Raw genomic sequence first — 25821 nt, forward strand, 5'->3', positions numbered from 1 at the left:
AATAAATATAGGTGAAATCACCTTGAAAATGCTTACAGAAAACATCATTACTCGATATCATAAATGCGGAGAAGCATTTCACGATCGCGCCGATAGCACGACTGTGGCAGCCGCCGCCGCCACCTTCCCCACAGCTTGCGCGACCACACTACGAGTGGGGTGGGTGGGGGCGGCACGGCTGAGCTAGAGAATGCGCCAGCCACACCACTGCCGTATACCGACCGCGGAGGCATGTGCTTCTACCCACATGTTCTTTCTCTCTGTCTTACCCTAGCTGCTGGCCCAGCAAACGGATTCCTCACCTTGCGTCACCGGTGCTTACCACCGTCCCTGCTTCCGACGCGCAATAGCTATCGGCACCGGAATCACACGAGCAACCGCGTGGCGGCGATGGCCGTGGCTGTGCACTGCTGGTTTTGTTTCTTTTTTTTCTTTGCTATGCTCTATTATTTTTCACTGCTTTTGAGCATGAACTGTTGTAATGCCACGTGGTATGACGTTCCAAAAGAGAAAGCGCCTGAGATGCGCCGAAGGTGCTGGAACACGGTGTGTTGTGTCAACTAGGTTGCTTATTCCAATCGGCATTTCTCTCATGTCAGTTCGTGCTTTATTGTCACGAAACTTTCATGTGGTTCTGCAAAATGTCGAGCAACTCAGCACTAGCTAACATACAGATGGCATAGCCACTTTGTTATATCAAGGTCAACCACCGCAACACCTTCGTTACATGGAAGTCTCAAATGCAAGTGCTTCAATGGGGACGGCGTTGCGGAATTGAGAAACTTAGTAATATCGAGGAATTCGCTATATGGGGGTTCGTTACATCCAGGTTTAACTGTATTTCAATTTTATGCAATTTTCTGGCCTATAAAAGCATTCTTTTTGGTAAAAATGACATTTTCTATGACATGATGCTAACGTACCAGTTCAGCTTGATTTCGTATTCCCCTTTAGTGTCCCTTTAACCTGCACCAAACCAAAATATTGCCACGAATCTTTGTAGTGTTTGTACATTCTCCAAAGCTGCCGGCATGCTGCTTTATTGCTTTGTTTGTGATGCATGACACAACCAGATTTATCTCGACTGATCATATCCAGGCGGAGCAGATTCTACGTTGTTCCAGAATGTTGCAATTTTGCATGCAGTGTTTCGGAAGTTCGCTATCAGCTTTAAATTGAGCACGGCCAAGAGTGGCGGGCTTTTCTGTTCGACGACCGCCGAGCACGCTTGTTGCTATGCCGCTGCCAAGTCGTTCAGTTCTTTGCAGGCACAAGTCAGCCCAAAACAAAAAGTTAAGCCATTTTCGCTGTCTTCCTGCTCTCCAAACTACAGTCATCACAACGTGACTATCATACATATGCAGGCAACAAACTACTGCCAGTCTCCTACTAAATAAATTTTGACTACTGCAGACTGTGAGCTGAGGCATGCTGTGGGGGCTCCAGATTAACTTATATGCAGGCAACAAATTACTGCCAGTGACCAACTACAGTAGCCAATTGCTCTTTCAAACTCCAATAATTCGGGCTTGTGCGATATTTCGAACTTCATTGAGGAGCCATCACGCACTTGCAGAAAACTTGCACATATACACAACCGATATCATGGATTCCGTGGAGTCCGAAAGTTCAATTTTTTTTCTGCCTAATATGTATAGAACAGAGCAGGCATCGCTGTCACAACCAACTGGTTCTTCGCTGCTGTGAAATGGTGCCACCTTGGACTTAAACGGAGCCACTGGACTGACTGCTTGGACAGGCTTGGGCATTTGTTCTTCACTGTTGCCACTAGAGATAATTTGTTGCCACTGAGGTGGCCTGCAAAGAAAGGCACGTGACGGGTCGAAAACAAAACAGTTGCAGCGTACGCTGTGCCTTAGACAGCCCCTATGGCATCACCCACGGAGCAGAGAATATATCCAGTGCGGGGTGCTTGTCATGCGCTGTTCGTAAATGGTGCAGTGGAGCCTCCTCACATGATACGACTATGCTTGAGGGGAGGTTCCACTACTGCCGCGTCACACCATCCAGGAGTACGCGAAGACCTTTGGTATTCTGAAGCAGTTTCATGTGTGTGCATGCAGTGAAGCACTGACAGAACAGTGCAGGGTTGTTGTAGCAGCGAAGTTTTTATCTCAGCAGCAGACAAACATGGCCCAGGTTTACACCAGATGATTGCACCATGCAAACGGTTTTCGGCACTTTATTGGGATTCATTTGTTCATTCCGACTTTCAGATAATTCTGATGTTTCTCCCGGCCCCTAAAGTCCGAATTAGTGAGGTTTTACTGAACTAATTTCTTCCTACGTAAAGCACACCGGATCAGGCATAAGCAAGAAAGTAGTGCTTTTCTGTAAGAGCATGCTGATAATGGTATCCCAAACCAAGAATGTTCACGAATCAAAAATTGTGCCTGCGCATACAAAGCTTTTATTTTTTTCCCCACATGTTCTGAAAGCAAATTATTAATGCGTAGCCATGTTGAGTGTTTCTACAAATAGCTGAGTAACAAATCTTGATAAATGTAAACTTAAGATGCATACACAGCCACAGTTACTGTGGTGCAACATGTTAAGTTTCGTTGGTTGTGTGCACATGTGATCGGGTTTACTGACTGCTACATTTTACCGCTGGCCACTTGCACTCCAAGTTGCCGGCCGCGAAAATGTTTTTGCAGGCTGCCAGCTGGAAATGCGCACTGCTCCTTTTTTTTGACGAGCACCTGCTTCACTAGTGCAGCTCAGATGCATTAGGGATCAATTGGCCACTTTTAGATCAGCAAGTCTCAGGAAATTGCAAATTTACCAAATGGCACACAAATGAAGCAGCTGGACCACCGCCATAAGAAGTAAGAATTCCATGTGTTTGTAAAGAAAATTTTTAGGAACAGTTCGATATAGCCACAGTCTTTCCCATATTTATTGAGTAAAAGAAATTCCTTTTTCACTAAGCTAAGAGCCATGGTAGTAGGGCACTTGTCATTACTGTGTGTTACATGCTACATGCTGTTACATGCTGTGTGCTACCCCTTCCCTGGGGCCTTCAAGGTAATAAAACAAAATTAAATGAAAAGCTATTGAATATTCTTTTGCCCCTGACGTGCACATCCCTAACCAGGCCTTGCACCGGTCCCATGCTGTAGCAAACCACAAATTCCTCCTAAAACCCCACTTCCACAGAGGCACTAGTCTCCCACACAAGTAGAAAAGCATCCCCACTGATACACTTACCTCATAGCAGAGACGTGCGAAGCCTTTCTCCACCAGGCAGTCAGCAAAATGCATTTCTGGTTCAGCGACTGTATTGCAGAGATTGACGATGTGGACCGGACCTTCTTTCTGCATTGTACCACAGTGCGAATTTCACTCTATTTCACTCCACTTATATTCACACGCATTTCTCAGATGTCTCATAGTCATGCAGTTTTTCTCCTCTTCTCATGCAAGCACCAACCCTGGTGCAAGTGCAAAGATTATTAGGTCATGTTTATGTCTTATCTGGCTAAGTTGCCTCTCACCGTGCTTTAAATTAAGGGGACACCTCTAGCCCCTGATGTATGGTTATTTTTTTTTTGGAACAGCACATGCAACTTATTTAGTTTATCAAACTAAAATAAAACTGCAGGCACATAACACCCTAATACTTATGAAAATAAAACTGGCAAAATTGGCACTAGAAAAATACATAGGTAAAATACTGTACAGGCCAAAGCAGTCGTCCTGAACATCATAACCTGACTTAGAGAGTGTGTGTGTGTGTGCACGTGCATGTATGGCTTATTAGGCCCGCAAATAAAGCACGTAAAAAACCTCTACCCAGAGGATAAAAAGTTATCTCAGATATGCTCGTGCATCTAAAACAGTGAGCAAAAAATCTCAAATCCGAGACCAACCTTATATACTTTGCACATCAGTGCATGTTCAACAGTTGCCAGCTTGATGAAGAAGGCTTTAGCTTCAGGGGACCAGCCAGACTGGGGAAAGCAAGCAAGACATTCAACCTCTCTTAGTAATATATACACTCTCCAAAAGTGAAATCCACAAAAGTGCCTAAAAGACAGCTACTTCAACATTTTGGACAATAAATGGTGAAAAAAAAAAGGCAGGGGAAAAAGACAATGCCATTAAGTTGGTATACCTAATGCCATAAATACATTTTTTCCTGGCCAACAAATGCACTCAAAAAGCAACTGGTGCAGTCTACACTTGCGTGCACTATTACTTGAAGGCATAGTAAACTGATTTGCAAAACATCTGAGTTATTTCCAATGTATCTGGATTTACCTCTGCACACTGCTCACGAGATAAAAGACTGTACAGAATATACTGGCTCCATAAATGGCTTACAGGATAAAAAAATCGGTTGCTAACTCACAAAAACGTTGCTCAAGCAGAACCACACTTCGAAAATTGTTTGTTGCGGAGGGAAATAACTGCATTATTTTATATCATTTGCCAACATGGATTCGGAAATACTTCGTTGTGGCGGGAATTTCATTGTAGCAACGTTCGTTGCAGTGGGTTTGCACTGTATTGGGCGTTTTGAAAATTGGTCTAGAACTTTCCAACTGCAGAAGCACCACTTTTCTTAAAAACCTTGGCTCATGTTACATGGGACAGCCAGTACATTCTGAACAATCAAACAACTCCAAGGCTTCATCCTCGCTAAAGCTACTACTTCATAAGTCCCTAATTCGGTCCAAACTGGAATACACTATGCAAGTTTGGCATCCCTATCATAAAATCAATCCATTTGACTTGTTCAGAATAATTGTTTTATTCTAATTACAACAGCACAGCAAGCATAAGTCATGAGATCTGGACTCAACTTTCCACCCCTATCATTTTGTAGGAACATTTTCCATCTAGTCTTTCTCACAAATTTTACCATCACCCTACAGTGAGCCGTCATTTCATCCTGTACACTCTCTATATATCCTATTGAATCCACCCTTCTCACAAAGTGGGAACTGAGTCACTGACCACTCAAAACTTTCACTCAATCATTAATACTCTGTACCACGCATGAATGGAACCACTTTCCTGTAGAACTTGTAAATATTAACAATAACCCACTTTTTCATGGTGCTTTAGCTAACACAGCATATTCAGGTGCTATCAAACATTTGTACATTGCATATGGTTTTCTATATGTCATGAGCCGCTGCTATGGCTCAGTGGTTATGGTGCTCGGCTGCTGACCCAAAAGACGAGGGTTCGATCCCGGCTGCGGCGATAGAATTTTGATGGAGGCAAAATTCTAGAGGCCCGTGTACTGTGTGATGTCAGTGCATGTTAAAGAACCTCAGGTGGTCGAAATTTCCGGAGCCCTCCACTACGGCGTCCCTCATAGCCCGAGTTGCTTTGGGACGTTAAACCCCATAAACCAACCATACCACAACCCCTCTGTAATGCCTTTGGACCTCAGGGGCAAAATAAATGAATGAATGAACAAGTTTTTTTTTTTATGCACCTTTGTATTTGTCCCAAAGCATATAACTGAAACCTACAAGAGGGGACAGCCGCCCAGAAAGATATGCAGTTATTGTAAAGCACTTCACATATGGCAACTTTCAAAAGCAGAATAAGAGGGCAACTGTTTTTGGCAGGGCATGAGAAGGGACCAGAGTGTGTTCTGGAAGCCGTTTCTTCCCATCAAAGCAACTGCAAAAGTCTAGAAACACTTCCATAGTAGCTGGGTGTCCACTATCCAACACCCAGCTCGTCATGTGGGACACCCTCCATCCACTTCCAAAGTGGCCTGGGTATAGCGCAAGTACAGTTGTCCAAACACCTGTTTACAGTGCTCAACCGGCACGCTCTGTTGTGCATTTATGCAATCACTGCAGCCTGGCAGGCCAAATATAGCATTTGAAGATATAAGCAGCTAAACACGATCCATGTGATGTGCACGCACAATAAGGTCTTGTTTTGAGCCATGGCCCCTTGTAAATGATGCAAGTGTACTCTCTGGCCACTCAAGCGCTCTATACAGGTTTGTGGAGAGTAAATATGAGCGAGGTTGAATAACACTTCTGAAGAAGAGTCTTCGCGCCTTCGAAGTCGAAATAATTGGAGCTAGTATTAAGCTTCCCCTGGTTAAGAGCTTCGTATTTTGCTGTCCGTGGCTCAACTGTCTTGTTCACGTTTCATTTCTAGCTGACATTACATGAACAAGCAGTGCACATGTAGTTTGTGATTGTTTCCTCCGTATCTTGCGCAGCAAGAACAATGGCCCTACATCAGCTGACACTTGCCAAAAAGCCAACGTTTTTTGGGGATGGTGGTCACCACACTTCTGTTCTTATCACCTTGTTCATTTCGTTGAGCTGCAATGACACAGACTTCCAAAAGCTCCTCTGCCTGATTACCTGCTGCTGAAGAATTATACACAAGCACAGGCATCCAAATGGATTCAAAGAGCTGGCCATGGAGTAATTGCCAACTGAGATTCCTCCTGCACCAGCATTTTGAATGACTGTAAGGGCATAAAAATTAGTTTTCTGGTGGAATTTGAGCACTTGCAGTTACTCACAATGCGAGAACACTTTGGTGCCTTTTTTTCCCCCAAAAAAGTGCCAAGAGCACGCAGTACCATTAGAATTTGTTGGCAAGGTGAAAAATATGTAGAGTTTCTACAGCCTCCAGGCATTTATTCTGCTTGTAACAAGCATACAACTCTGCCACAATTAGTTTCTGACACATATAGCACACATTAAGAGTTAATCTGGCCAAAATAAAATTTCATTTCAGTTTGCTTTTGAAACAACCATAAGGTGACACTTGAAGGAATGTATACTGTCTGAACACACAAAAGACGAGAAGTAGAATCTTCAATAAAAATGCAAGAAAGCCAATCTGAAGACCTCTGAATACTTAATTTTTTTTTTTGTGACCACTACGCTGCTGTTTTGGCCTTTGAAATTCATTTTGAAATAAAGTAAAAAAAGTTGTTCAGCAAAAAAACTACTCGCAACATTGTGTTTCTTATTCTTTCTAGTGTCTAGCAATGTGTTACACTGATGTTTTTCTTCGGTGGTTATTTTTCAACTGTTCTTGCAAGAGTTGGAACAAATGATGCAATTATTTAATGAAATACAGTGAAAGCTCGTTAATTCGATCCCCGTTAATTTGGGAAATCGGATAATTCGACGCGCACGCGAGGTCCCTACATTTATACATAGGAGTCTATGGGGCGAAACTCTCGTTAATTCGAACAAATTTTGCCGTGCGTCGGTTAATTCGACTTCACTCCGCAGCCCGCCAAGACGGTGCGCCGAGAGCAAAAAGAAAAAAACACTGCCACGAGCGGCGCTACTGTACCACTGATCTCCACTAGGGGAGCTGGATGCCGCATCGGGCACCCGAAAGTGAAGCCACCGGAAGTAAGCGGCCTTGTCCCGGAAGTCAGCCTTTGGCAGTGCATGAAATCGGACCTCAGCACGGTTTTTCAGTTCCAGTTTTGTTTTCCTACTTAGCATTTCGTCTTTTCGTCGTTCTCGTCTTTTTACATGACAATGCCTACCTGTTGCGCCATCAACTGAGCGAGGAGACCAGCGAAGTCTTCGGGAAAGACGTCTAAAAAATAAGGGTCCATTGCATCTCAATGGGACGACACTAGCAGACGACAGGACGCCGCTACACGCAGCAAGTATGGAGCCTCGTCTACTTGGCTCGGTGTCGTCTCGTTTGCCTAGCTTCGCCAACTCTGCTCTTTACTGTGATGCTTGTTCCCACGCTCAAGCCCAAGTTATGCTACCAATGGGGGATAAATATCAGAAAGAATAGGTTGAAACATTCACCAGGCAGCTTACTTTGCAGCGGCCATTTTACCGAATTATGTTTAGACCGAACCGGAGCGAGGGCTAGGCTACTATCTTGTGAGGTGTCGACGGTGTTCGGTTGGTTCACATTAGCGCCTCCAAAAGGTATGGTACTGCTTTTTCCACGGAGTGTGTCATGTACTGTTTCGTATTGTAGCAAGTTAAGCTTGAATGGGCTTTTATTCGTGGTGCTTGGCGCAGCTGACTTCTAACAGCGCTTGTCACGTGCACTGCAGCATTCGTCTTTTTTGTGAGTCGTTCCTCTCGCGCTGTGCCTTTTCTTTGCTGCACGAAAATTCGGTTTTAAGATGACCTAGCCTTATCGTCATTCTACTACTTCTCCTTCACACTCGGAAGACAAGAACCAGACAAGAACATAGTGTTTAATGCACGTACTCCTTTGTGGCGGCAGGGTGAGACATGCATGACTGTTTTCTTCGGTTTCTCTGAATTTACAGGGTTCTGCACACAATGCTCACATTTCTCGCGTATTAGCTTGCTTGTTCCTTTCAAATAACAGCAGACATTACACGAGAACAGCGCAAAAAACTGAGCACGAAAGGGCGAAAGATGCAACTTTTTGCATTGAAATACACAGCAGACGCCCGACTTCAAGGACAAGCCGTCCAACTTCCGGTGGCTTCACTCGCGCTCGTCTCGTCTCGGAAAGTGGGAATGTGGCATCCAACCACCTAGTGGAGATCAGTGTACTGTACGGCTGGTAGGCCATCCGTATGGTCATCCTCAACAGCAGCGTGAGCGAAGGTGAGGGAAGTGAGGTTAGCGGAGGCCACGGCGGCAGCCGAAGCAGCTGGCGTCTTTTTTTTTGTGCTTTGTTGTGTCGCAGGAGTCGTGTTGGTGTCCTCCGCTTAACCCTATCGATAGCAAGTCTCGTTTTGGCGTGTGTCGTTGTTTCCACTGTTCTTGCTGCTACGATCCCGGTTATTTCACCATAAGGCGGCGCCTTTTTTTGGTAATTGGGGGCTTTGTCAGCGTGTTTACTGCCCTGTTCGTTGTTGCTGTTTTGTTGCGACTGAGAGAAGGGTGAAAGGAAATTGCAGGGGGCCTGCCTACTGGCTCAGCTGAGCCACCACAGCTGCCAAGTGCAGATAGAGGAGAGTTAAAAGATCAGAGGAAAGATAAAGAGAAAAGATAAGACATGCCTCCCATGCTGCCAAGTGCAGATAGAGGAGAGTTAAAAGATCAGAGGAAAGATAAAGAGAAAAGATAAGACTGTGTGTGTGTGTGTGTGTGTGCGCGTGCGTGTGTGAGAGAGAGAGAGAGACGCTGGCTGAAAAAAACATAAGCGGCGGAAGCTGAGCTTGCTTCACCTCCTCCCCGCGCTGCTTTCGAGTGGGTAGCGCGCAGCTTCACCTCCTCCCCGCATAAGCGGCCGAAGCCAAGCTTGCTTCACCGAGCTTGCTTTACCGAGCTTGCTTCACCGAGCTTGCTTCACCGAGCTTGCTTCATCTCCTCCCCGCGTTGCTTTCGAGTGGGTAGCGCGCAGCTTCACCTCCTCCCCACGCTGCTTTTGAGTGGGTAGCGCGCAGTGCCTGCCCGCCTCGCCTTTGTGTCCTGTCAGCTGACCGAGGATGAAATAATTGAAGTGACAGGCGCTGACGACGACGATTCGTGGGATGGGAAGGTGACGATTGTGAGCAGTTGTCCCAAATGCCGAAGTGCACGGTGAAAGAAGCCGCAGAAGCCTTGTCCGTGCGGGAGGACTTCTGTGAACAAATCCCTGACGGTGCGGTGCGGTGCGTGTGCCGCGGAGCACCTGGCAGCTGTTAGAGCTCGTCGTCTGCTCGAAAAAGCAAACGACGATAACAGATTTCTTTGCCAAATAAAGGTACGTCCTGTTGCGGCAAACATTGTTTTTTGTTGTTCATTCGATAATTCGACATTCGGATAATTCGACAATTTTTCGCGGTCCCGTCAGTGTCGAATTAACGAGCTTTTACTGTAACTGGTTCACAAAATATGTACTTCCAGTTTCGAAATCTGCACAAAACACTGCACAAGCACACCAAGTTGCATCAATTTTGGTTGGTAAACAAGGAAAATAGTTTTTAAGACCTGTGTCCACCCTTAAAAGTACACTAAGAACAATGAGAAGTTGGCCTACTTGGTTTATCGGGGTCTAACGTCCCAAAGCGACTCAGGCAATTAGGGATGCCGCAGTGAAGGGTTCCGGAAATTTCGACTACCTGGGGTTCTTTAACGTGCACTGACATCGCACAGTACACGGGCCCCTAGAATTTCGCCTTCATTGAAATTCGGCCGCCGCGCTTGGGATCGAACCCGCGTCTTTTGGGTCAGCAGCCGAGTCCCATAACTACTGAGCCACCGTGGCGGACATGCACAGTTTGTTTGGTTCGGTTTAGTTTATGGGGTTTAACGTCCCAAAGCAACTAAGGCTATGAGAGACGCCGTAGTGGAGGGCTCCGGAAATTTTGACCACCTGGGGTTCTTTCACGTGCACTGACATCGCACAGTACACGGGCCTCTATAATTTCTCCTACAAAGAAATTCAACCGCCGCGGCCGGGATTGAACCCTCGTCTTTCAGGTCAGCAGCCGAGCACCATAACCACTGAGCCACCGCGGCAGGCTGCACAGTTTGTGTAGACATCTTTGCGCTACATTATAAAAATGCTCACACCAGTGATCCCACTGTGTCTGACAAGAGCCAGGTTTCGCTAGGAGCCACGTTTCGCAAGGAGCCAAGACTGCAGAACATATAAACTGACAAAGCAGGCCAAGAAATGAAATGCAGGCACCACCAGCCATTTTCACAAGCAAACTGTGACAATGTCGGGACAGTTTTCCACTCGCTTCCCAAAGGTGGACTGAAAGCTTGCTCTCCACTGAAAGCTCTGCTACATATGCTGTACCAGCTGACTGCTCAAAGATGACAGCCTACAGCTTAGTGTCCAACTGGATGGTGATTGACCCACACAGAACCAGTGCTGCGTGTCACTTGAACTGTTTTTGAAGCGAAGCGATGAATCACGCAGAATTTAAACAACGCTCTTGTAAGTGGCAAAAAGCAGACTTACTGGAGATGTAGGAACCACATGTCCCAATGAAGCTCGTAAGGCTTGAGCTGGCAATTCAAAAAACTCGACTCTGAAAATAGTAAAAATATTTTCAAGGGAAAAATCTATTAGAGCTCTCACTGAGCACTACACAAATCTAGTGCACTCTTACAACATATTTATAGAATAAAATCTCGATGATACAACCACGGTTGATATGAATTTGTAAAATTCCCTGGCCAACTGTGGGGAATTTAAGATGTTCCCAACACTCTCCTGTGCCACAGATGATACGCACGCACAAGCCACAACCACACCCTCGAACACAAAGCACCGCTCGTACATCCTTGACGTTGAAATCGCTAGTCATGAGGTGCGTACCGTAAGAAGTGAGTGGTAGTACTCAGCAGAAAATAAATCCCATCAGCTGTAAACAGGTCTGAGCGAACGAATTTTTGTGCTTCTGCAAAAAGATTTTATTGGTTTTGGATGATAAGAATTTTAGATGACACGAATATTTTTCACGACCATGCACAATTCATATCACCGAGGTTCTCATGTATGCTGAAAACATAAGAGGGCAAAACCAAGTTCCATAACACAAAAATGCAAAAAATTCAGCAGTGCATGCTCGTCCCATATATTCATAAAGCTCGAACTAGAGCCCCCTTTCAAGAATTCATGCTCATTGAATTCACGCCTCATTAAGAAAGCAGAGAAAAACCTGCTACTAAGATGATGGCCTCCAGTTAGCAGTTAAAGAACATCCCCCTCTCTCTGATTTGCACCTTACCAAATGTGCACTATTTTACTTAGAATATAATGTGGATAAGTAGCATGTGCTTTAAAAAAAAAAAACATACCAGTTGAACAATACACAGTCAATACTGGACACATCAAACCTGGATATATGAAATAATTACTTTACTATTGGTATCTATGAGCCATCCGAGATTACGGTACACCTTTCCTGCAGTGTATTTCATGCTTACGTCCACTCTCAACGATGCGACAGTCTGAATTTTTTCTCCCGGTAAATACATTGCCAGACAACATTACTTCCCAGCTCCTACGTTTAAAATTTCCACAAATTCTAGTCATATATTTAGCAACCAACCACACACGCTCAAACATACAAGTGGGCCAAATCAGGGGGTACGCGACATGAGCTGGAATGCAGCAGCAGCGGCTTCTCTGCAGTGCTTTGGTAGAAGAGGGCAAAGCACTAAAACTAAAAAAAATTTGCTGTGGTTTAACTACTGTTGAACCTGGTTAGTGAGCGAAAGCTGTGGTGTATCGGGCAGCTAGACGTGGCTTGGAGTCTGTAATGTTGAGTGTGTTCTGGAAAACTTCGCTACTTGCTTAAATGGAACATCTGTAATTTACAGGCTCATAATTAAATTATTCAACAACGCCTGAGTACATAACTCGAAGATACGTTTCTAAGACATCTGTGCATTCACTACACGCGCGCCATCTGCTCGACCATCGCCGTACATTGAGTGATGGGGTTTCAGTGGGTGCCACATGATGGCGCTACGACTGCATGCCATGCACGAAGGGAATTCACCAGAAACGTACTTTGCTGCTCACTTAACTACTCTTTCCCTACCGCGCCCATTGAGCACCGTTAGCCCGCCAACGATAATTTCATGCCACGATTTCAAAACCTTCTACGTTGCTAATGACCACGCTGAAGATGTAGTTTGTAGGCCAGGAACCAAAGTTTTGTTTCCGATGTAGTTTTCTTTTGTCTCGCGAGGGGGCACTTTTTAACGCGCTGCGAAGAAATGAAGACGCGGACCTGCGCTCATTGCCCGCCATGTTGCCCGCAGATGACGCCTTCTTCGGAGTCTTCCGCGTTGTTTACTGGCACGATGTGCATCTGGCTTATAGCCGGAGAACTGAAGTTTTGTTTTCGATGTAATTTTTTTTTGCCCCTACAAAACGGCATTTTTTGAAACCACTCCGAAGATGCGGTACCATCGAAGTCGCTTGGTAGCCTCCGCATGCGCGGCACGCGCTCTAAGACATAGCAAATCTCGGGACTCCGTTTCGTCTGCGAGTGATTTAATCGACGTCCTGTGCAACAACGAGCCTGAAAATGTAGCAAGGTGCTGAAGATGATTCAGTTTTCACATCGGTGATGATGGAAACCAGCCTGAAACAGAGGCGGCCACGCTCCGATGCACAACGATAGGGTTTCCAGTTATTCTTTTGTGGCAGCAATACTATTCAAGATAGAAATGATTTTTTTTTTGCAGAGAGTGGCCAATAGAAACAAAAAACATTTCAGAAAATTTTTAACATTTTTTCTTTTCATATACAAGCGTGTTTTTGCAAGTTTTGTTGAATTTTTTTCTAAAGTCTCGTTTTTAGCAAATAAAATTTTTTGTTGCAACATGCAATTTGTTGTTTAAACGTATATTAATAGAAAGCATCTTTATTCAGCTCTGTTTTTAGGTATTGCAATCAATACTCAATTCAGTAGTTTTTACAGCAAAAAAAATGTACTGAAACCTTCAGAAAATGGTCATTTTCCCCATGGTAGGAAAAGAGTTAATTGGAATATCTGTAATTTACATGCTCATAAATTATTCATGCATGCCTCAGTGCATATCTCAAAGATACGTTCCTTAGACATCTGTGAGTTCACTAGATGCGCCTTCATTCACTTCCACAAGTCGAACAGTCGTGGCGGAGTGGAAGCGCCTCTGTCTTGCATGCCAACGGCTCGGGTTCAATTCCCACCTACACCACAATCTTTTTCTGTTTTATTAATTGAGGCCGCTTCAAGGTGATATCTGCACCGTAACATGACCTTCAATGTTTGAATGTGAGAAGTGGAGCTTTCGCTAAAAAAAACCAAAAAAATACAGGTTGAACTGTAAATGGCTCTGTACCTCATATAACAGTTTTGTTTCTGAAATTTAGGCTGTTTGGATCACATGTTTTTCCGGATAATATTTTTTTTCGCATTTTTTAAAAAACGAATCAATGCAGTTTTACTGTAGCTGCATTATAGACAGTGCTTATTCTGCAAGTAGCGAGATTCACTACCCTACGGGAAACTACAACTGAAGAAAATGCCACGATGGGATGAAGCAGGGAGGGGGTTGAGGGGAGTATGAGCAGACTTGTATTAAGGGCCAACTTTTTTTTTTGGCCAGCATGAGCTACGTGCACGGACGGTAGACTTCTACATGGCAATATACGGCAACCCATGGCAAAGTTTGTCCACCAAAGGTAGCCCGTTCCCACAACAAAACTTTTTCGTGAATTCTTTTTTTTTACTGTGGTAGGTTAATTCGAAAACCCGGTTAATCTGTATGCGTTTCACGGTCCCAATTAATTTGAATTAACGAGATTTCACTAACTATTTCACGATCCTTAGCCTATACGCCATAACAAGGTGCACCTATTTTTAGGCAAAAGTTCAGACTGCCATGCTCTAGGAAGCAAACAAAGGATTAATTTGCTGACAATTTCAAAATACATATTTTATTGAATACTTCAGACAACCTAAGCTGACTTTCTGTGTCCCCATAGGGCAAACAAGAAAACTCGGCTATACGCTTGATATTGTGCACTGCTATTTTCACCTGTAGCGACTTACCTCAAGTAGCGCAGCCTCTTCTTGGGCAGCACAGAGAGAGTCCCATAGTCAACATAAAGAACCTGCACGAAGATCACAATCATGTTATGATGGTTATTAATGTCTCCTAAAAGTACATGTTACAACAGTCTAGCTACAACTCACCACTGAATAACCCACTTAGAGTCAAGAATGCCGACGCCAAGAAGTGGATACTCATCCCATACATACATCTGCACACCTACATTCAACACATACAAAAAATTAACTTTACAAGGTCTATTTATCGAAAGACTAGAGGGCCCTGCTTAGAGAAATGTTTCCTGGCCCATAGACGCAGGTATTGATGTGTTACTTCAAATGTTTCAAATGCAAGCAGTGCCTATTGGATCAACAGCTGTGTGGACAGGCCTGCTTGCAAGATTTTTCAAGAACTGAATTGTTGTGATTTTTTACATGTAATAATAGGATGCCTTACTTTAATTCTGCATGCAACAACTGTTTATTTATATGAATTTTTTCAACCTGCACCTCCACTTGGCAAAAAAAAAAAAAACAGTTAAAACTGATCAACATTACTTTTCACTTATCTAAATTCGGTAATTTCACCCCAACTAATACTGTTGTCAAGCGGGCAAGTTAAGTGCACTTACGGACAGTGTCACTCACTACAAGGGCACTTTGTCAAATCTAAACATCAAAAGTGGATTGTCACTCGCAGAAGAGTGCCCTATGGTTGGAGTGCGTTCACGGAACAAAATTTGAGGGCCGAGTGTGTAACCTCGACAGCAGCGACTTTGACGGCACAATGTGTATGGTGCATAAAAAGTACTCACAGGTTTATTTTACTTGCTATAACACTGTTTTATAAAAAAAATACTTCATAGTTATAGCTACAAGTGAAGCAACACAACAAAGTAATGCGATCAGATGCAACATTACTAGATCCTTTCCAGTTCTCAAACTCCAGAGTGCTGCCTGACTCTTCTTTGTCGCGCTCCGCATGGAGGGCGCACGTGATGCAGTTTGCCCGGCAAGGAGCAGTGGACGCATTGCAGCACGCAGCGCGTTGAGTGTAGCGAGTGTCAGGCTTGTTTGGCAGCAGCGTGCACGTGGAACCGTTAGTGCTTGCATACGTGGATGTCGTGTAGTGGTTTCCAGTGAACCATGCCGCGCTGTTTTGTGCCGGGTTGCAAAAGTGGCTACAATTCTGTGCGGTCTGTTGGTGAGAAAAGGCATTTTTCAGGCCACCCCGCGACCCTGACCGCCTTCAGCTATGGGAACGCGCAGTGCCAAGGCTGGACAAAAAGCTTTCGAGCTCGTGTCCAATTTGCGATGTTCATTTCCACGATGAAGATATTTTGAAAGCATTCGAGCACAACACTTATGGGAGCACAACACTTGTTTGCCAAACGGGGAAGAGAAAATTCAAGGTTGATCTCCTGACATTGTTGGGAGGAATGGCTAAACTCAGCGTAAATAACAATATTCCACGGGTGCAGACTTCTCTGGCACTGTCAAAGGACCTGGATTTGACCGTCTGTGCAAATGGTTGGATTGTGCAACGCGGTGTCTGCACTGGGAAACAAAGCATTTATTTGAAGTCCTTCGATGACTTGAAATGCTTGACCGAGTACATGGAAACGCTGAAGCCATGTCAGGGATGCCCTGCTAAAAAGTACCCAAAAGCCTCATTATAACTGGTAGCAATGAAGGAAGGTGAGACATGGAGGCACAACACATGCACTACCGTATAATCTCTTGTAATGGCCGCATCCCCCGTTTTCAAATATATAATAGATCGGCTGCACCTTCAAATTTAACAACCGAATTTAAATAAAATAAAAGTGCGGCCCTTACACGAGTTTATACGGTATAATGCGCCTTAATGCTACATGTCCGCAATGCCGAACCTTGGACAAGCTTTTTTTGCAGCGAACAAAGCAGCACAAAGATGGCAAGAAAAAGCAGCCTTGCTTAAAGTCTATGCGTCTCAAAGCAATTCGTGCAACTGCAAGGCGAGAAAAGCTAAAAGAAGAGCTTATTATAATGAAGAGAAAGCTGAATGCAATCACAGAACAGACAACTGACAGCACTCTGTGTCCTTCCAGCCAGGAAGCAGCTAGCCTTCAAAACAGCTTTCACGGCAGCCAAAGCAAAGTCAAAACACGGAAGGCGGTATGATGCCGAGTGGCTGATGATATGCCCGAGAATTCAAGCCCGAAGGCCTACACTTTGATTGCCAACATGCAGCTGCTACTACTCCCGTTAAAGGCTCGCCTTCACCAAATAATAAAAGGCGTCCCATGCAGGTATGGCTTTAACCAGCTTGCACTAAACAGAATTAAGTCCCGTTTCTCCGAGCAAAGCCACCAAAGACAGCTGGAAGTATAGCTCCTTGATGAGGTCAAGTTAAAGCAGGGCATCTCCTTCAATAAAGCCTCCTGTAAGATGATGGTTCTATGGACTACAGTGAAATTACAGCACCAGGCGCAAACCAACTTGCCAACCCTGCCTTGGTGTTGATGTTCGTGCCACTGTTTGAAAATTAGGTGCAGCCAGTGGCAAGCTTTGTCACAAAAGCAGCAGCTCCTGGAAAAGTTCTTGCAGAACTTCTAATGAGTGCTATTCTGGAACTGCACAAGCACAATGCGTCACTGCTGGCTGTAATCAGTGACAGGGCTGGGAACAACAGATCTATGTGGAGCCAGTTTGGAATGTCAGGCAACTCTTGTCACTTCACTTAGCATTTACGGGAGCCATCACAAAACATCTACTTCATATGTTATGTTCTGCACATCGTCAAGTGTATACGAAACCACCTCTGGAAGCACACATATGGAATAGTAAGAAAATGCATGAGAAAATTTTCAGCGCAGTTTCACAGTTCAAATTCTTTTACTCCCAGGCTGCTGACCTGCGCATCAATTTCCAGCATTATGTGACCCTGTATGAAACAGAAAGACAGGCATATATGGGTTGTGCCGAAACAGACCAAAGGACGCTCAATGATGTTTTCGATGCACTCGACATCAAGCTTCCATCGAGGGGAATCAGGTCCGTTCTGAAGCAATACAGGCAAGCATCTCATCTGCTGTTCCTCGAGCCTACACTTGCTAGTATATATGCTGTCGCTTGGCTTCATGGTTTAATTCTTTATTCACGCATTTTTTTTTCAAATCATCAAGCAGTTTCTGGAGCTCTTGAACGTGACTGAGAAAAATGCAATTGAGAAGGGCACAAAGCTATTTGCCTCGCAAATGACAACGGAGTCTCTACGTGTCACATTGTCATCGATGCTAGACATTATCAATTACCTTTTTGACAAAGGCGCATTAACCAAGACCCGTTGGAAGTAACAGAATGGCAGTAACAGAAATTGTTTCAGTTTTCACTTAGAAGTACAGACGATGAGCACTTTTTACTATAACCTTGTGTTTTCTTTTTCAGCAGCGTTTTGGCCTTGCACATTCATTTGGAGGTGATGAATCCCATCCTACTGTTGTGAACTTTCACAGATATTTCACTTGCTGAGCTTCTACACACCCATCAAGACAGCACTGGTGGAAGTGTATAATGCTACATAACTTCACCAGCGAAAGAACGAGACACGAGGAGAAGAAGAACACAGGACAATGCTGGACTGCCTCGCTGGAATGCGAGCCAAATTCTGTACTTGCAGGTGTGGAAGAAACATTGAAGACCATTGCAGAGGCCCATCGCTCGAACAAAGCTAGCTAGAAAAACGACATTGAGGCTAGGCCGCTAGAGGCTACTTCCATTCCATTGTTCACTCCTGAACAAACAAGTGATGGCCACAGCTACTACATAAGTTCTGCAGAGGGCAGTGTTGTATAGTACTTAGCTGTATATGTAATACATAAAATCGGCAAGTGCACAGAGTGCCAGTTGTGCCTGCAGGACATAAGTTCAGCAGCTCCAGTAGTAGGCTCCATTGCATATTTGACCACGTACCGGAAATACAAAGAAAAGGAAGTCTGAGGCATCCCACCGGGAAGATGCTGCATTTCATAGGAATTGTGAATGAGTCAATTTCACTTTCACCTGATGAGGCAGGTCTCTGTGGCAACCTATTTTGGAAGGTCCTGGATGAGTTGGATGAATGTAATCTAACGCGGTTGGGTTGCGATCAGCATAAACCCACGTCCGCGTCCCAATTCTTGATTTCTTCATTGAAAATGGATGCACTTTTATGAGAGGGATGTGGACCACCGCCTCAAAACCTATGAGAAAGTCACCATTGCAAGCAAGAAAGCTCATCTATTGTGAAGTGGTGTTGACTAATTAAAGTGTGCTTGTGTGCGTGCCCTTTGTGCCTTGCAATAAATGTGTTTAAGCCACTGAGGGAAGCAGTTTGTTTGCTTTGCTTATTTTTAGTTTTTCAGTATTAGTGTACGCAAACAGTGCCAGTGAAAGATTGTTCCGGGGAGATTTACCGCCCGTGCTTTCTCATGTTCATTCCACTCTGTATAGCCCCTCCTCAATGTCTGAATAGACCCCTAATGAGCAGTAAAAATATGCGCGGCGCAATGCATATCACAATCTTGAGGAAATCTATGCGTTTTGCCAGGCAAGCCATGGGTGCTTGCCGTTGCGCTGCTCGGTGCGCCGGGCTAGCCGTGGCCGCCACGCCATCTGGCGAGTGGCAACGGAAGGGCGCCACGCATCGACAGTCACCGTGGAGGGAGTTTGATAACTGGAAAGGATCCAGTAATGTTGATCAGATGCAACTCTGCTGTGTGCCGCCACTCTTGTTTGTTGTCAAAATTTTCAGTAGTCTTTGCTTTTCCACTATTTCCATTTTTTTTTTCATTGTTAGATACTGCATAATTTCATTTTACTTGCACTATCAGCTAAACAGTCAATTTTTAAGTTTTTTTTTCTTTTTCGTTGACCTCTCAAAAAAATTCTGCTCATTTTGTCTCGCCATTTTTTTTTTTTTTTTTTTACTACGAGCGCACTTTGCCTTCCCGTTTAGCACCGCGTAGCATAAACTGTCACTCGGGATGCCAAAGCGCACTCCCTGTAAGTGCACTTGTGCGCTTGACAGCGGTATAATGTACATTTCGTTGACTTCACTGCATACTGAATATAGTAGTAAAGAGTTCCCTGAGACCCCACAAAATATTCATACTACCAAAAACTGGTACAGTTAGCCCTGGGTATAACGAAACAGAGAAAAGTCCGTTTTTTATTTTTTTGCTACATGTAATTTCCGCGTGAAGACTTGAAAGGACAGCATACAGTGAAAAGCAAAATTAAAATTTTCATACTTCAGGTAATTTAAGCCAGCAAGTGGTGCATTCGCGGTAATAAAGTAAAAGCCAAATCCGGCCAGAGGGGTTTTAGAGATGCTGTTAGATGCTGAACTAATGATACCAATATCCGGCAAACTGCATGCAGACTTTCTGTGCTCCCATTGGGTCCACCAAGAAAATCGACTTGCAAACCCCCATTTACAGTAAACCCCTGTTTACTCAAAGTGTACATATGGAGGAATATTTCATGATCGCGTTGATCATCGTGCAGCAGCAGCCACCGCCATTTCCACTGTGGCTATCACAACACCACTGCGTGTGGAATAGGGAAAGTTGGGAGGCGAGGTGGTTGGAGGCATTTTTCCTACATGTCCCTTCTCTCAATATGCCCAGCCACCATTGCACTAGCAAATGCACTCTTGCCTTCGCCTTGAATCGCCGGCACACTCAGTCATTGTGCCGCACGTCTGCTGTTGGTGCTGGAAATGCGCAACTGAGTGGCGCATTTCCAGCTCATCATGACGTTGGCAATGGGTGCCCCCGCAGCTAGGATGCGGTTGTGGCTCCCAAGTTCATATTATCCGTAGGGGCACGGGAGAGTCTCTGGGACACGCAAAATTTTACATTTAATACACAACGCACTTCGGCCACGTAATTTTTCAAATTCGTATCATCCGAAAATTTCCACAACCAGGTTCATATCACAGAGATTCTACTGTATTTGGCTTTTTAACGGACACACATTTTCATTTTCTTGTTGCATAGATATCGTATCGCACTCCTTGATACTGACATAATGATGCATAAACAGCACTGCCAGTGACTCTGGAAGAAGCAGAACAGCTAACGAGCTGGCAGCAGCTGGGTTAAGTAAGCCTGCTGGAATTATGACTGTTGCCTTGCGGCCTTGCTAGTGCCTGCTCATGGAATGGATGCGAAGAAAATCATGGCAACAGGGGAGGACAGGTCGATGGACTCACTTGGGCTCTCTCAGGCTCATTTCAGATCATGATCTGAGTCGTGGGTGTGTACGGACTCACATTCAGATCATGACCCGAATCGAGAGTCTGGGCTCACATTCAGATCATGATCTGAGTCATGGTGAGTTCGGGCTCATATTCAGATTGTCACCCATGTCCTGGTCAGTCCAGTAGATTGTGAGCCTATGAAATGAAATAAGTCTACGTTCTGCGGTGTAACAATGGCATGGTCCCGAGTGAATCCATAATGCCAATTGGGCACTAGTTTATAACGTTCGCAAGAGTTTCCTTTGCACTCGTAATACTAAATATACGCTTTTGGCAAAGATGATGATATAAGGAAATTTCATTATTTATGGTATGTAATTTTTGTGGTTGTTGCCCTCTAGAACATTACAAAAAGGCAAGAAAAGTTGATTAGTCACCGCGCTTTTTCTCGGATATTTGTTTTGGGAGGACAGGCCTCTGTCAGGTGTGTGTAACACCTATTCCCGGTATTACCCTGGATTGTTTACCAGGCTGCAAAGAAACCGACATATACTTCACTTCGTATTAGCTGTGGCTTGCTGTATCGCAGTTGCTCTCATTCTTCCTCTGCTGTTTTAATTGGTACCAGAACACATAAAGCAGCCTCTGAATTTCATTCCGCAAGCTGCAACTACAGGTCTCCAGGCCTCTCAGCCAGGCCTGGCTACAGGCTAGCTGAGGTTAAGAGCTCATGGCATTACCGTGTTTTCAACAAAGTTTTCTGGCAGCTCAGGCACTTAACTTGAGCTGCTGGGTGTAAATGTGATCCAACTGTCTGATGTGCAAGCTTATAAGAGTCCCGAGTCAAGGTGAGCCTGGGTGAAGCACAAGTTGAAATGTGCGAGGGAGCCCAAATGAGTGAGCGCAGATGAGTCGTTAGTCAAAATGAATAAGTGAGTACAAAAGAGTCCCAAGTCAAAATGAGTCCTCAGTCAAAATGAGTCAGCAAGTCCAAATGAGTCGTGGTTTGAATGGAGTGACTGAGCCTAAACGAGTCGTGAGTTTGAGTAACTCGCTATGAGTGGTTGACCCTGGATGACTGGTGATTGGGCGAGTACAAGCAAGTTGTGAGCCTAAACAATTTTGAGTTCATGAGGTCAAGTGAGCCCGGGCCTCTGTGAACGCGAGTTTGGTTTGGTTTATGGCAGTTTAACATCCCAAAGTGACTAAGGCTATGAGGCACACGCTGTAGTGAAGGGCTCCGGAAATTTCAACCACCTGGGGTTCTAACGTGCATGGACATCGCACAGTACACGGCCCTCTAGCAATTAGCCTCCATTGAAATTTTACTGCTGCGGCCGGGATCGAACGCATGTCTTTCGGGCCAGCAGCTGAGTGCCATAAACACTGAGCCACCTTGGCGGATTGAACGAACGCGAGTTTGAGTGAGCCCGCACGTTGACCAAACTTTTGTGAGTGAGCCTGAGTGTGCACTCGTAATTTTGCCAAGATATGCAGGGGAGTGAAGGAGCAGGGGCATGCGACAGGAGTGCTCCCTGCCATGGTGAGTAGTGTCTGGTGGGCACCCAGTGGATCACTTGTTATAATCATCCACAGCCACTTGAGAGATCATCTCCATCATACTATAGAATAATGCATTGTGCATAATATTCTATCCTGAAATTTGTATTAATCATAACACCTAGATTCTCATGGATAAACATTATCCACACTTTCGACTTTTCTGCCCACTGGACTACAGCGACGTGTTGCATCAAAAGCCTGCAAAGGTGCTGCACATGCAACAAACATAAGCAGCACCTGCAACATGAAACCAATGGAGACACCCCCCCCCAGAGCCTTTAGAAAGAAGACTAATCTTTGATGCAATGTGGCTGCACACCAGAGGGTGATCTCATTCAGTGATAACACCGGTAGCTTTCACAATGTATTTAAAGGGAAGCACTGACCTGGCATACAGGAGGGTATGAGCAGACAGCCATCACAAGTCCACGGTGCCAGTCTGCAGTGCCATCCGAATAGGTGTAAGGCACAGCACAAGGCATACCCACATGCACCTCGTTTGCAGGAATCTTGTCACTGGGGTCGTAATATTGATACACCTGGTCAAAAGGCATGAGAAACAACTCAGGTCATTTCTACTTTGTTGCACCTCCTCATAAACACTCATGCAGTCCAGTAATTTACACTGAACAACGGCACAACAAACTCTGACCACACCATTACTATCATCAGCCACTGTTCCTCTGCAAATGAACAAACGATCCACAGCCAAGCTTCTTTTCTGTTGAACTTCACAACAGTCACCACCAGCAGTAAGTATCCAACAATACTTCCCTGACAAAGATGGCCAAAAAGGCAAAAGCCTACCGAAAGCAAATAACCAACTGCTAAACAGATTTGCAAGTTTCACCTTTGCAAGTTTCATGAATCCATACATGTCAATATGTTGCACATGGTGGAACGAGCCCAAGTTGTAGACGTTGGGACTAACACTCAGGAGGTGAAGCTTTGCTTAATGGGTCCATGAAATGGTTTGCAAGGTAAGAAAGCAAAGGACATATCGAATTACCTATCATTCTCCCCCCTATCATTACCTATCATTCTCCCCTGCTATGTATGTAGGGATCGAACCCGAGTCTTTAGGGTCAGCAGCCGAGCGCCATAACCACTGAGCCACCGTGGTGGCCTAGGTGCGCAGGAGAGGAAGTTGCTTAGGGTTCCTGCTTGAAGTTAAGGATGGAAATGAAAGGTTCACAAAAGGACTAGCAACAAACATATAAAAGGAGCCTGAAAGAAACTGAGCACAGTGGATGGCTTGTTGCCAGGTGCTATGCGGGCTTGAGGCCTTTTCTTGTTTGTTTTTTTTTTCACTTGGCCTTTTCTTGTTCGTTTTTTTTCACTGGCAAAGCACACGCAGAATCTGCACCAATAACTCAGCAAATTTCTGTCTCCATTCCACTCCAGTCACAGCCACCTAGCTAAACAGACATGTGAAATTGTATGTGCTGCTGTTACCTGACCGTTGAAAATGAAGCCCCGGCCAAAATAATACAGAGCATGTTTTGGCAATCAAATTCCTTTCACACCTTACCCAGCAAGGATTATAAGTACCTAATACATGTGCTAAACAAAAGCCCCTGGTGCCCTCATATATAAACTCAAATAACCCTCATACTTTTTCTATGCAATGCACGAGAGAAATTAAAACACCAAAGAGTGCTCAAAATTTGTTCTGGCTACGCCTATACTAGAAGGTAGATTCCAAAAGACTCAAAAAGAAATTAAAAAATTGCTTTCTTGGAATACTTTCCCACTCCTTACGATTGCACAAGTCTTACTCCGGCTGAAGCAGCCGTATTTCTATGCAGGCAAAACGCACCAATCACGAAGTACTCAGATTTTGGTGCATGCTGAAAAATCCCTGATGAGCAAAATTTATCCGTAGCTGCCCATTATCGCTTGCCTTACAGTTCACAGCATTGCTTTAGCACATAAAAACAATTCACTTCACTCGCTTTCACTTCATACTGCCTCCAAGGTGACATTGCACATTGCACTGCCTATACCCAACATGCTCACCACTGCACTGATAATCGCAAGCATTGAGACAGCCTGCAACACAACATTAGTGAGGGTGACTGTTTCGAGACAGTGTGTTCTTGAAGTACAAAGTCAACAAGAGCGCTCACAAGCATCCACAGCTGACTCAGAGCAAGGAATGTTATACAGTTAAAAGTCTTTACAGTCAGGGGAAAAAAAATAAAAAATGATCAGGTCCATGCAGAAAGCCAGACAGATATGCAAACAACCCTGCAAACTTCATAAGTCACCACCAGGAGGAGCCACTACCCTGCTCAATACTTCACCAGAACAGGAGGCCTCTATGGTGCGCTTGAGGCAAGCACACAGAAAACACAAGAGCACACAAATAACAGGAACCAGCCCAAAAGCAAGAAAAAAACTAAACTGACCTCCATCTCAGCCATAAGCTTCTCAAGGCGAAGCGAGGTATCAGATCCTTTCAGTTGCACATAGAAGTGGTCGACATCATAAACTTGTGACACATACACAGCACAGTACTCCTCCGAAAGGCCCTCTTGGAGGCTAAATGGGCTGTCAGGCAAATCAAGTGGAGGAGTACTGAAGTGCACAAATGTGGCCCGCGATTCTGCCAAAGCCTTTTCAAATGCAAGATCTACACATGTAGCTTGACCAGCCAAGGTCCCTTTGGCCGTTCTTTTCATGCCCAAATTTTCCTTTGGTGAAGCTGCTTTAGCGGCTGCCGATGCTCCAGGTCTGATCTGCTCTCCTTCGTCGACGTCATCATGCCACTTAAGCACGAACTGTCCTGCGTACAAACAATAGAAATAAGGCCCCTACTGTAAAAAGCAGTGAAACTAAAGGTGGTATTTTTTATAAGGCAGATTAAACCCTAATTATCCATGTCAACAAGCAACAGATTAAACGCTCAATATAGCCAAACTTGCTCAAACAAATTATAAGGAAGGCTTCGTAACATTATAAAAATTCCATGAATGTTCCAAAGGAGTTTCAATTACTGAAAATGGTACCTTGTAATGCAAAAACTGTTCAATTACAAGGTTCACGAGTCTGCTTTTAGAATCAGGTGAAAGGTAAGAAAGCAAACACTCATGCAAATTCTGACTTTTTGAAGGGGCACTGAGGACAATTCCAACCAATTATTGTTTTGAGTAAAAATATACCTGGATCTTTCTGGCTATGTTGACATTTGTCTGGCAGCAAAAGATGGATCTGTCACCGAGAAAAATGAACAAAAAATCCTCCTGCCAGTCAATTAAAACTTGTGACGCCCTTACTAAAAAGTATGGGTTACCCCAATTTTGAAGTGCGTGGCGGTGCAGCCTGTCCTCTGGGAACGCGACCAAAAATCTGTGTCGATGAATACATTTTACTTGCAAAAAAAAGCCGGGGACAGTGACACCTCCATTTCATTCATTGCCTTTTCTGGCTTGTCAAAGCTCCGTATTCAGCGAGAGTGCTACAGAAAATAGTGACAACGGTCGCAAAAACAGCATTTTGTGCCTCTTCCATCAAACAGATGTGTGTTTTGTCCAGCTAGCAGGCAGCAGGCCAG

At 44.6% G+C, this 25821-nt stretch overlaps 1 protein-coding gene and 2 pseudogenes across 2 annotated transcripts in view; 2 read left to right on the top strand and 1 right to left on the bottom strand.

The window, feature by feature from the left end:
- Nucleotides 1–25821, bottom strand: part of LOC149353615 (uncharacterized) — a 99251-nt gene that overhangs the window by 37568 nt on the left and 35862 nt on the right. For both annotated transcript variants that reach the window (XM_089582691.1, XM_089582690.1), the window contains 6 exons: nucleotides 24677–25053; nucleotides 22652–22804; nucleotides 14477–14538; nucleotides 10882–10951; nucleotides 3894–3974; nucleotides 3232–3339 (listed from right to left, as the gene is read on the bottom strand). In XM_089582691.1, coding sequence (XP_089438817.1) covers nucleotides 3232–3339; nucleotides 3894–3974; nucleotides 10882–10951; nucleotides 14477–14538; nucleotides 22652–22804; nucleotides 24677–25053 — 851 coding nt within the window. The remainder of the gene's footprint in view (nucleotides 1–3231; nucleotides 3340–3893; nucleotides 3975–10881; nucleotides 10952–14476; nucleotides 14539–22651; nucleotides 22805–24676; nucleotides 25054–25821) is intronic.
- On the top strand, nucleotides 16334–17202 carry LOC149353616 (uncharacterized; annotated as a pseudogene).
- On the top strand, nucleotides 17953–18745 carry LOC149353617 (uncharacterized; annotated as a pseudogene).

This window comes from Amblyomma mixtum, chromosome 3, assembly GCF_055824585.1.
Source record: "Amblyomma mixtum isolate Tamu chromosome 3, ASM5582458v1, whole genome shotgun sequence".
NCBI classification, from domain to species: domain Eukaryota; kingdom Metazoa; phylum Arthropoda; class Arachnida; order Ixodida; family Ixodidae; genus Amblyomma; species Amblyomma mixtum.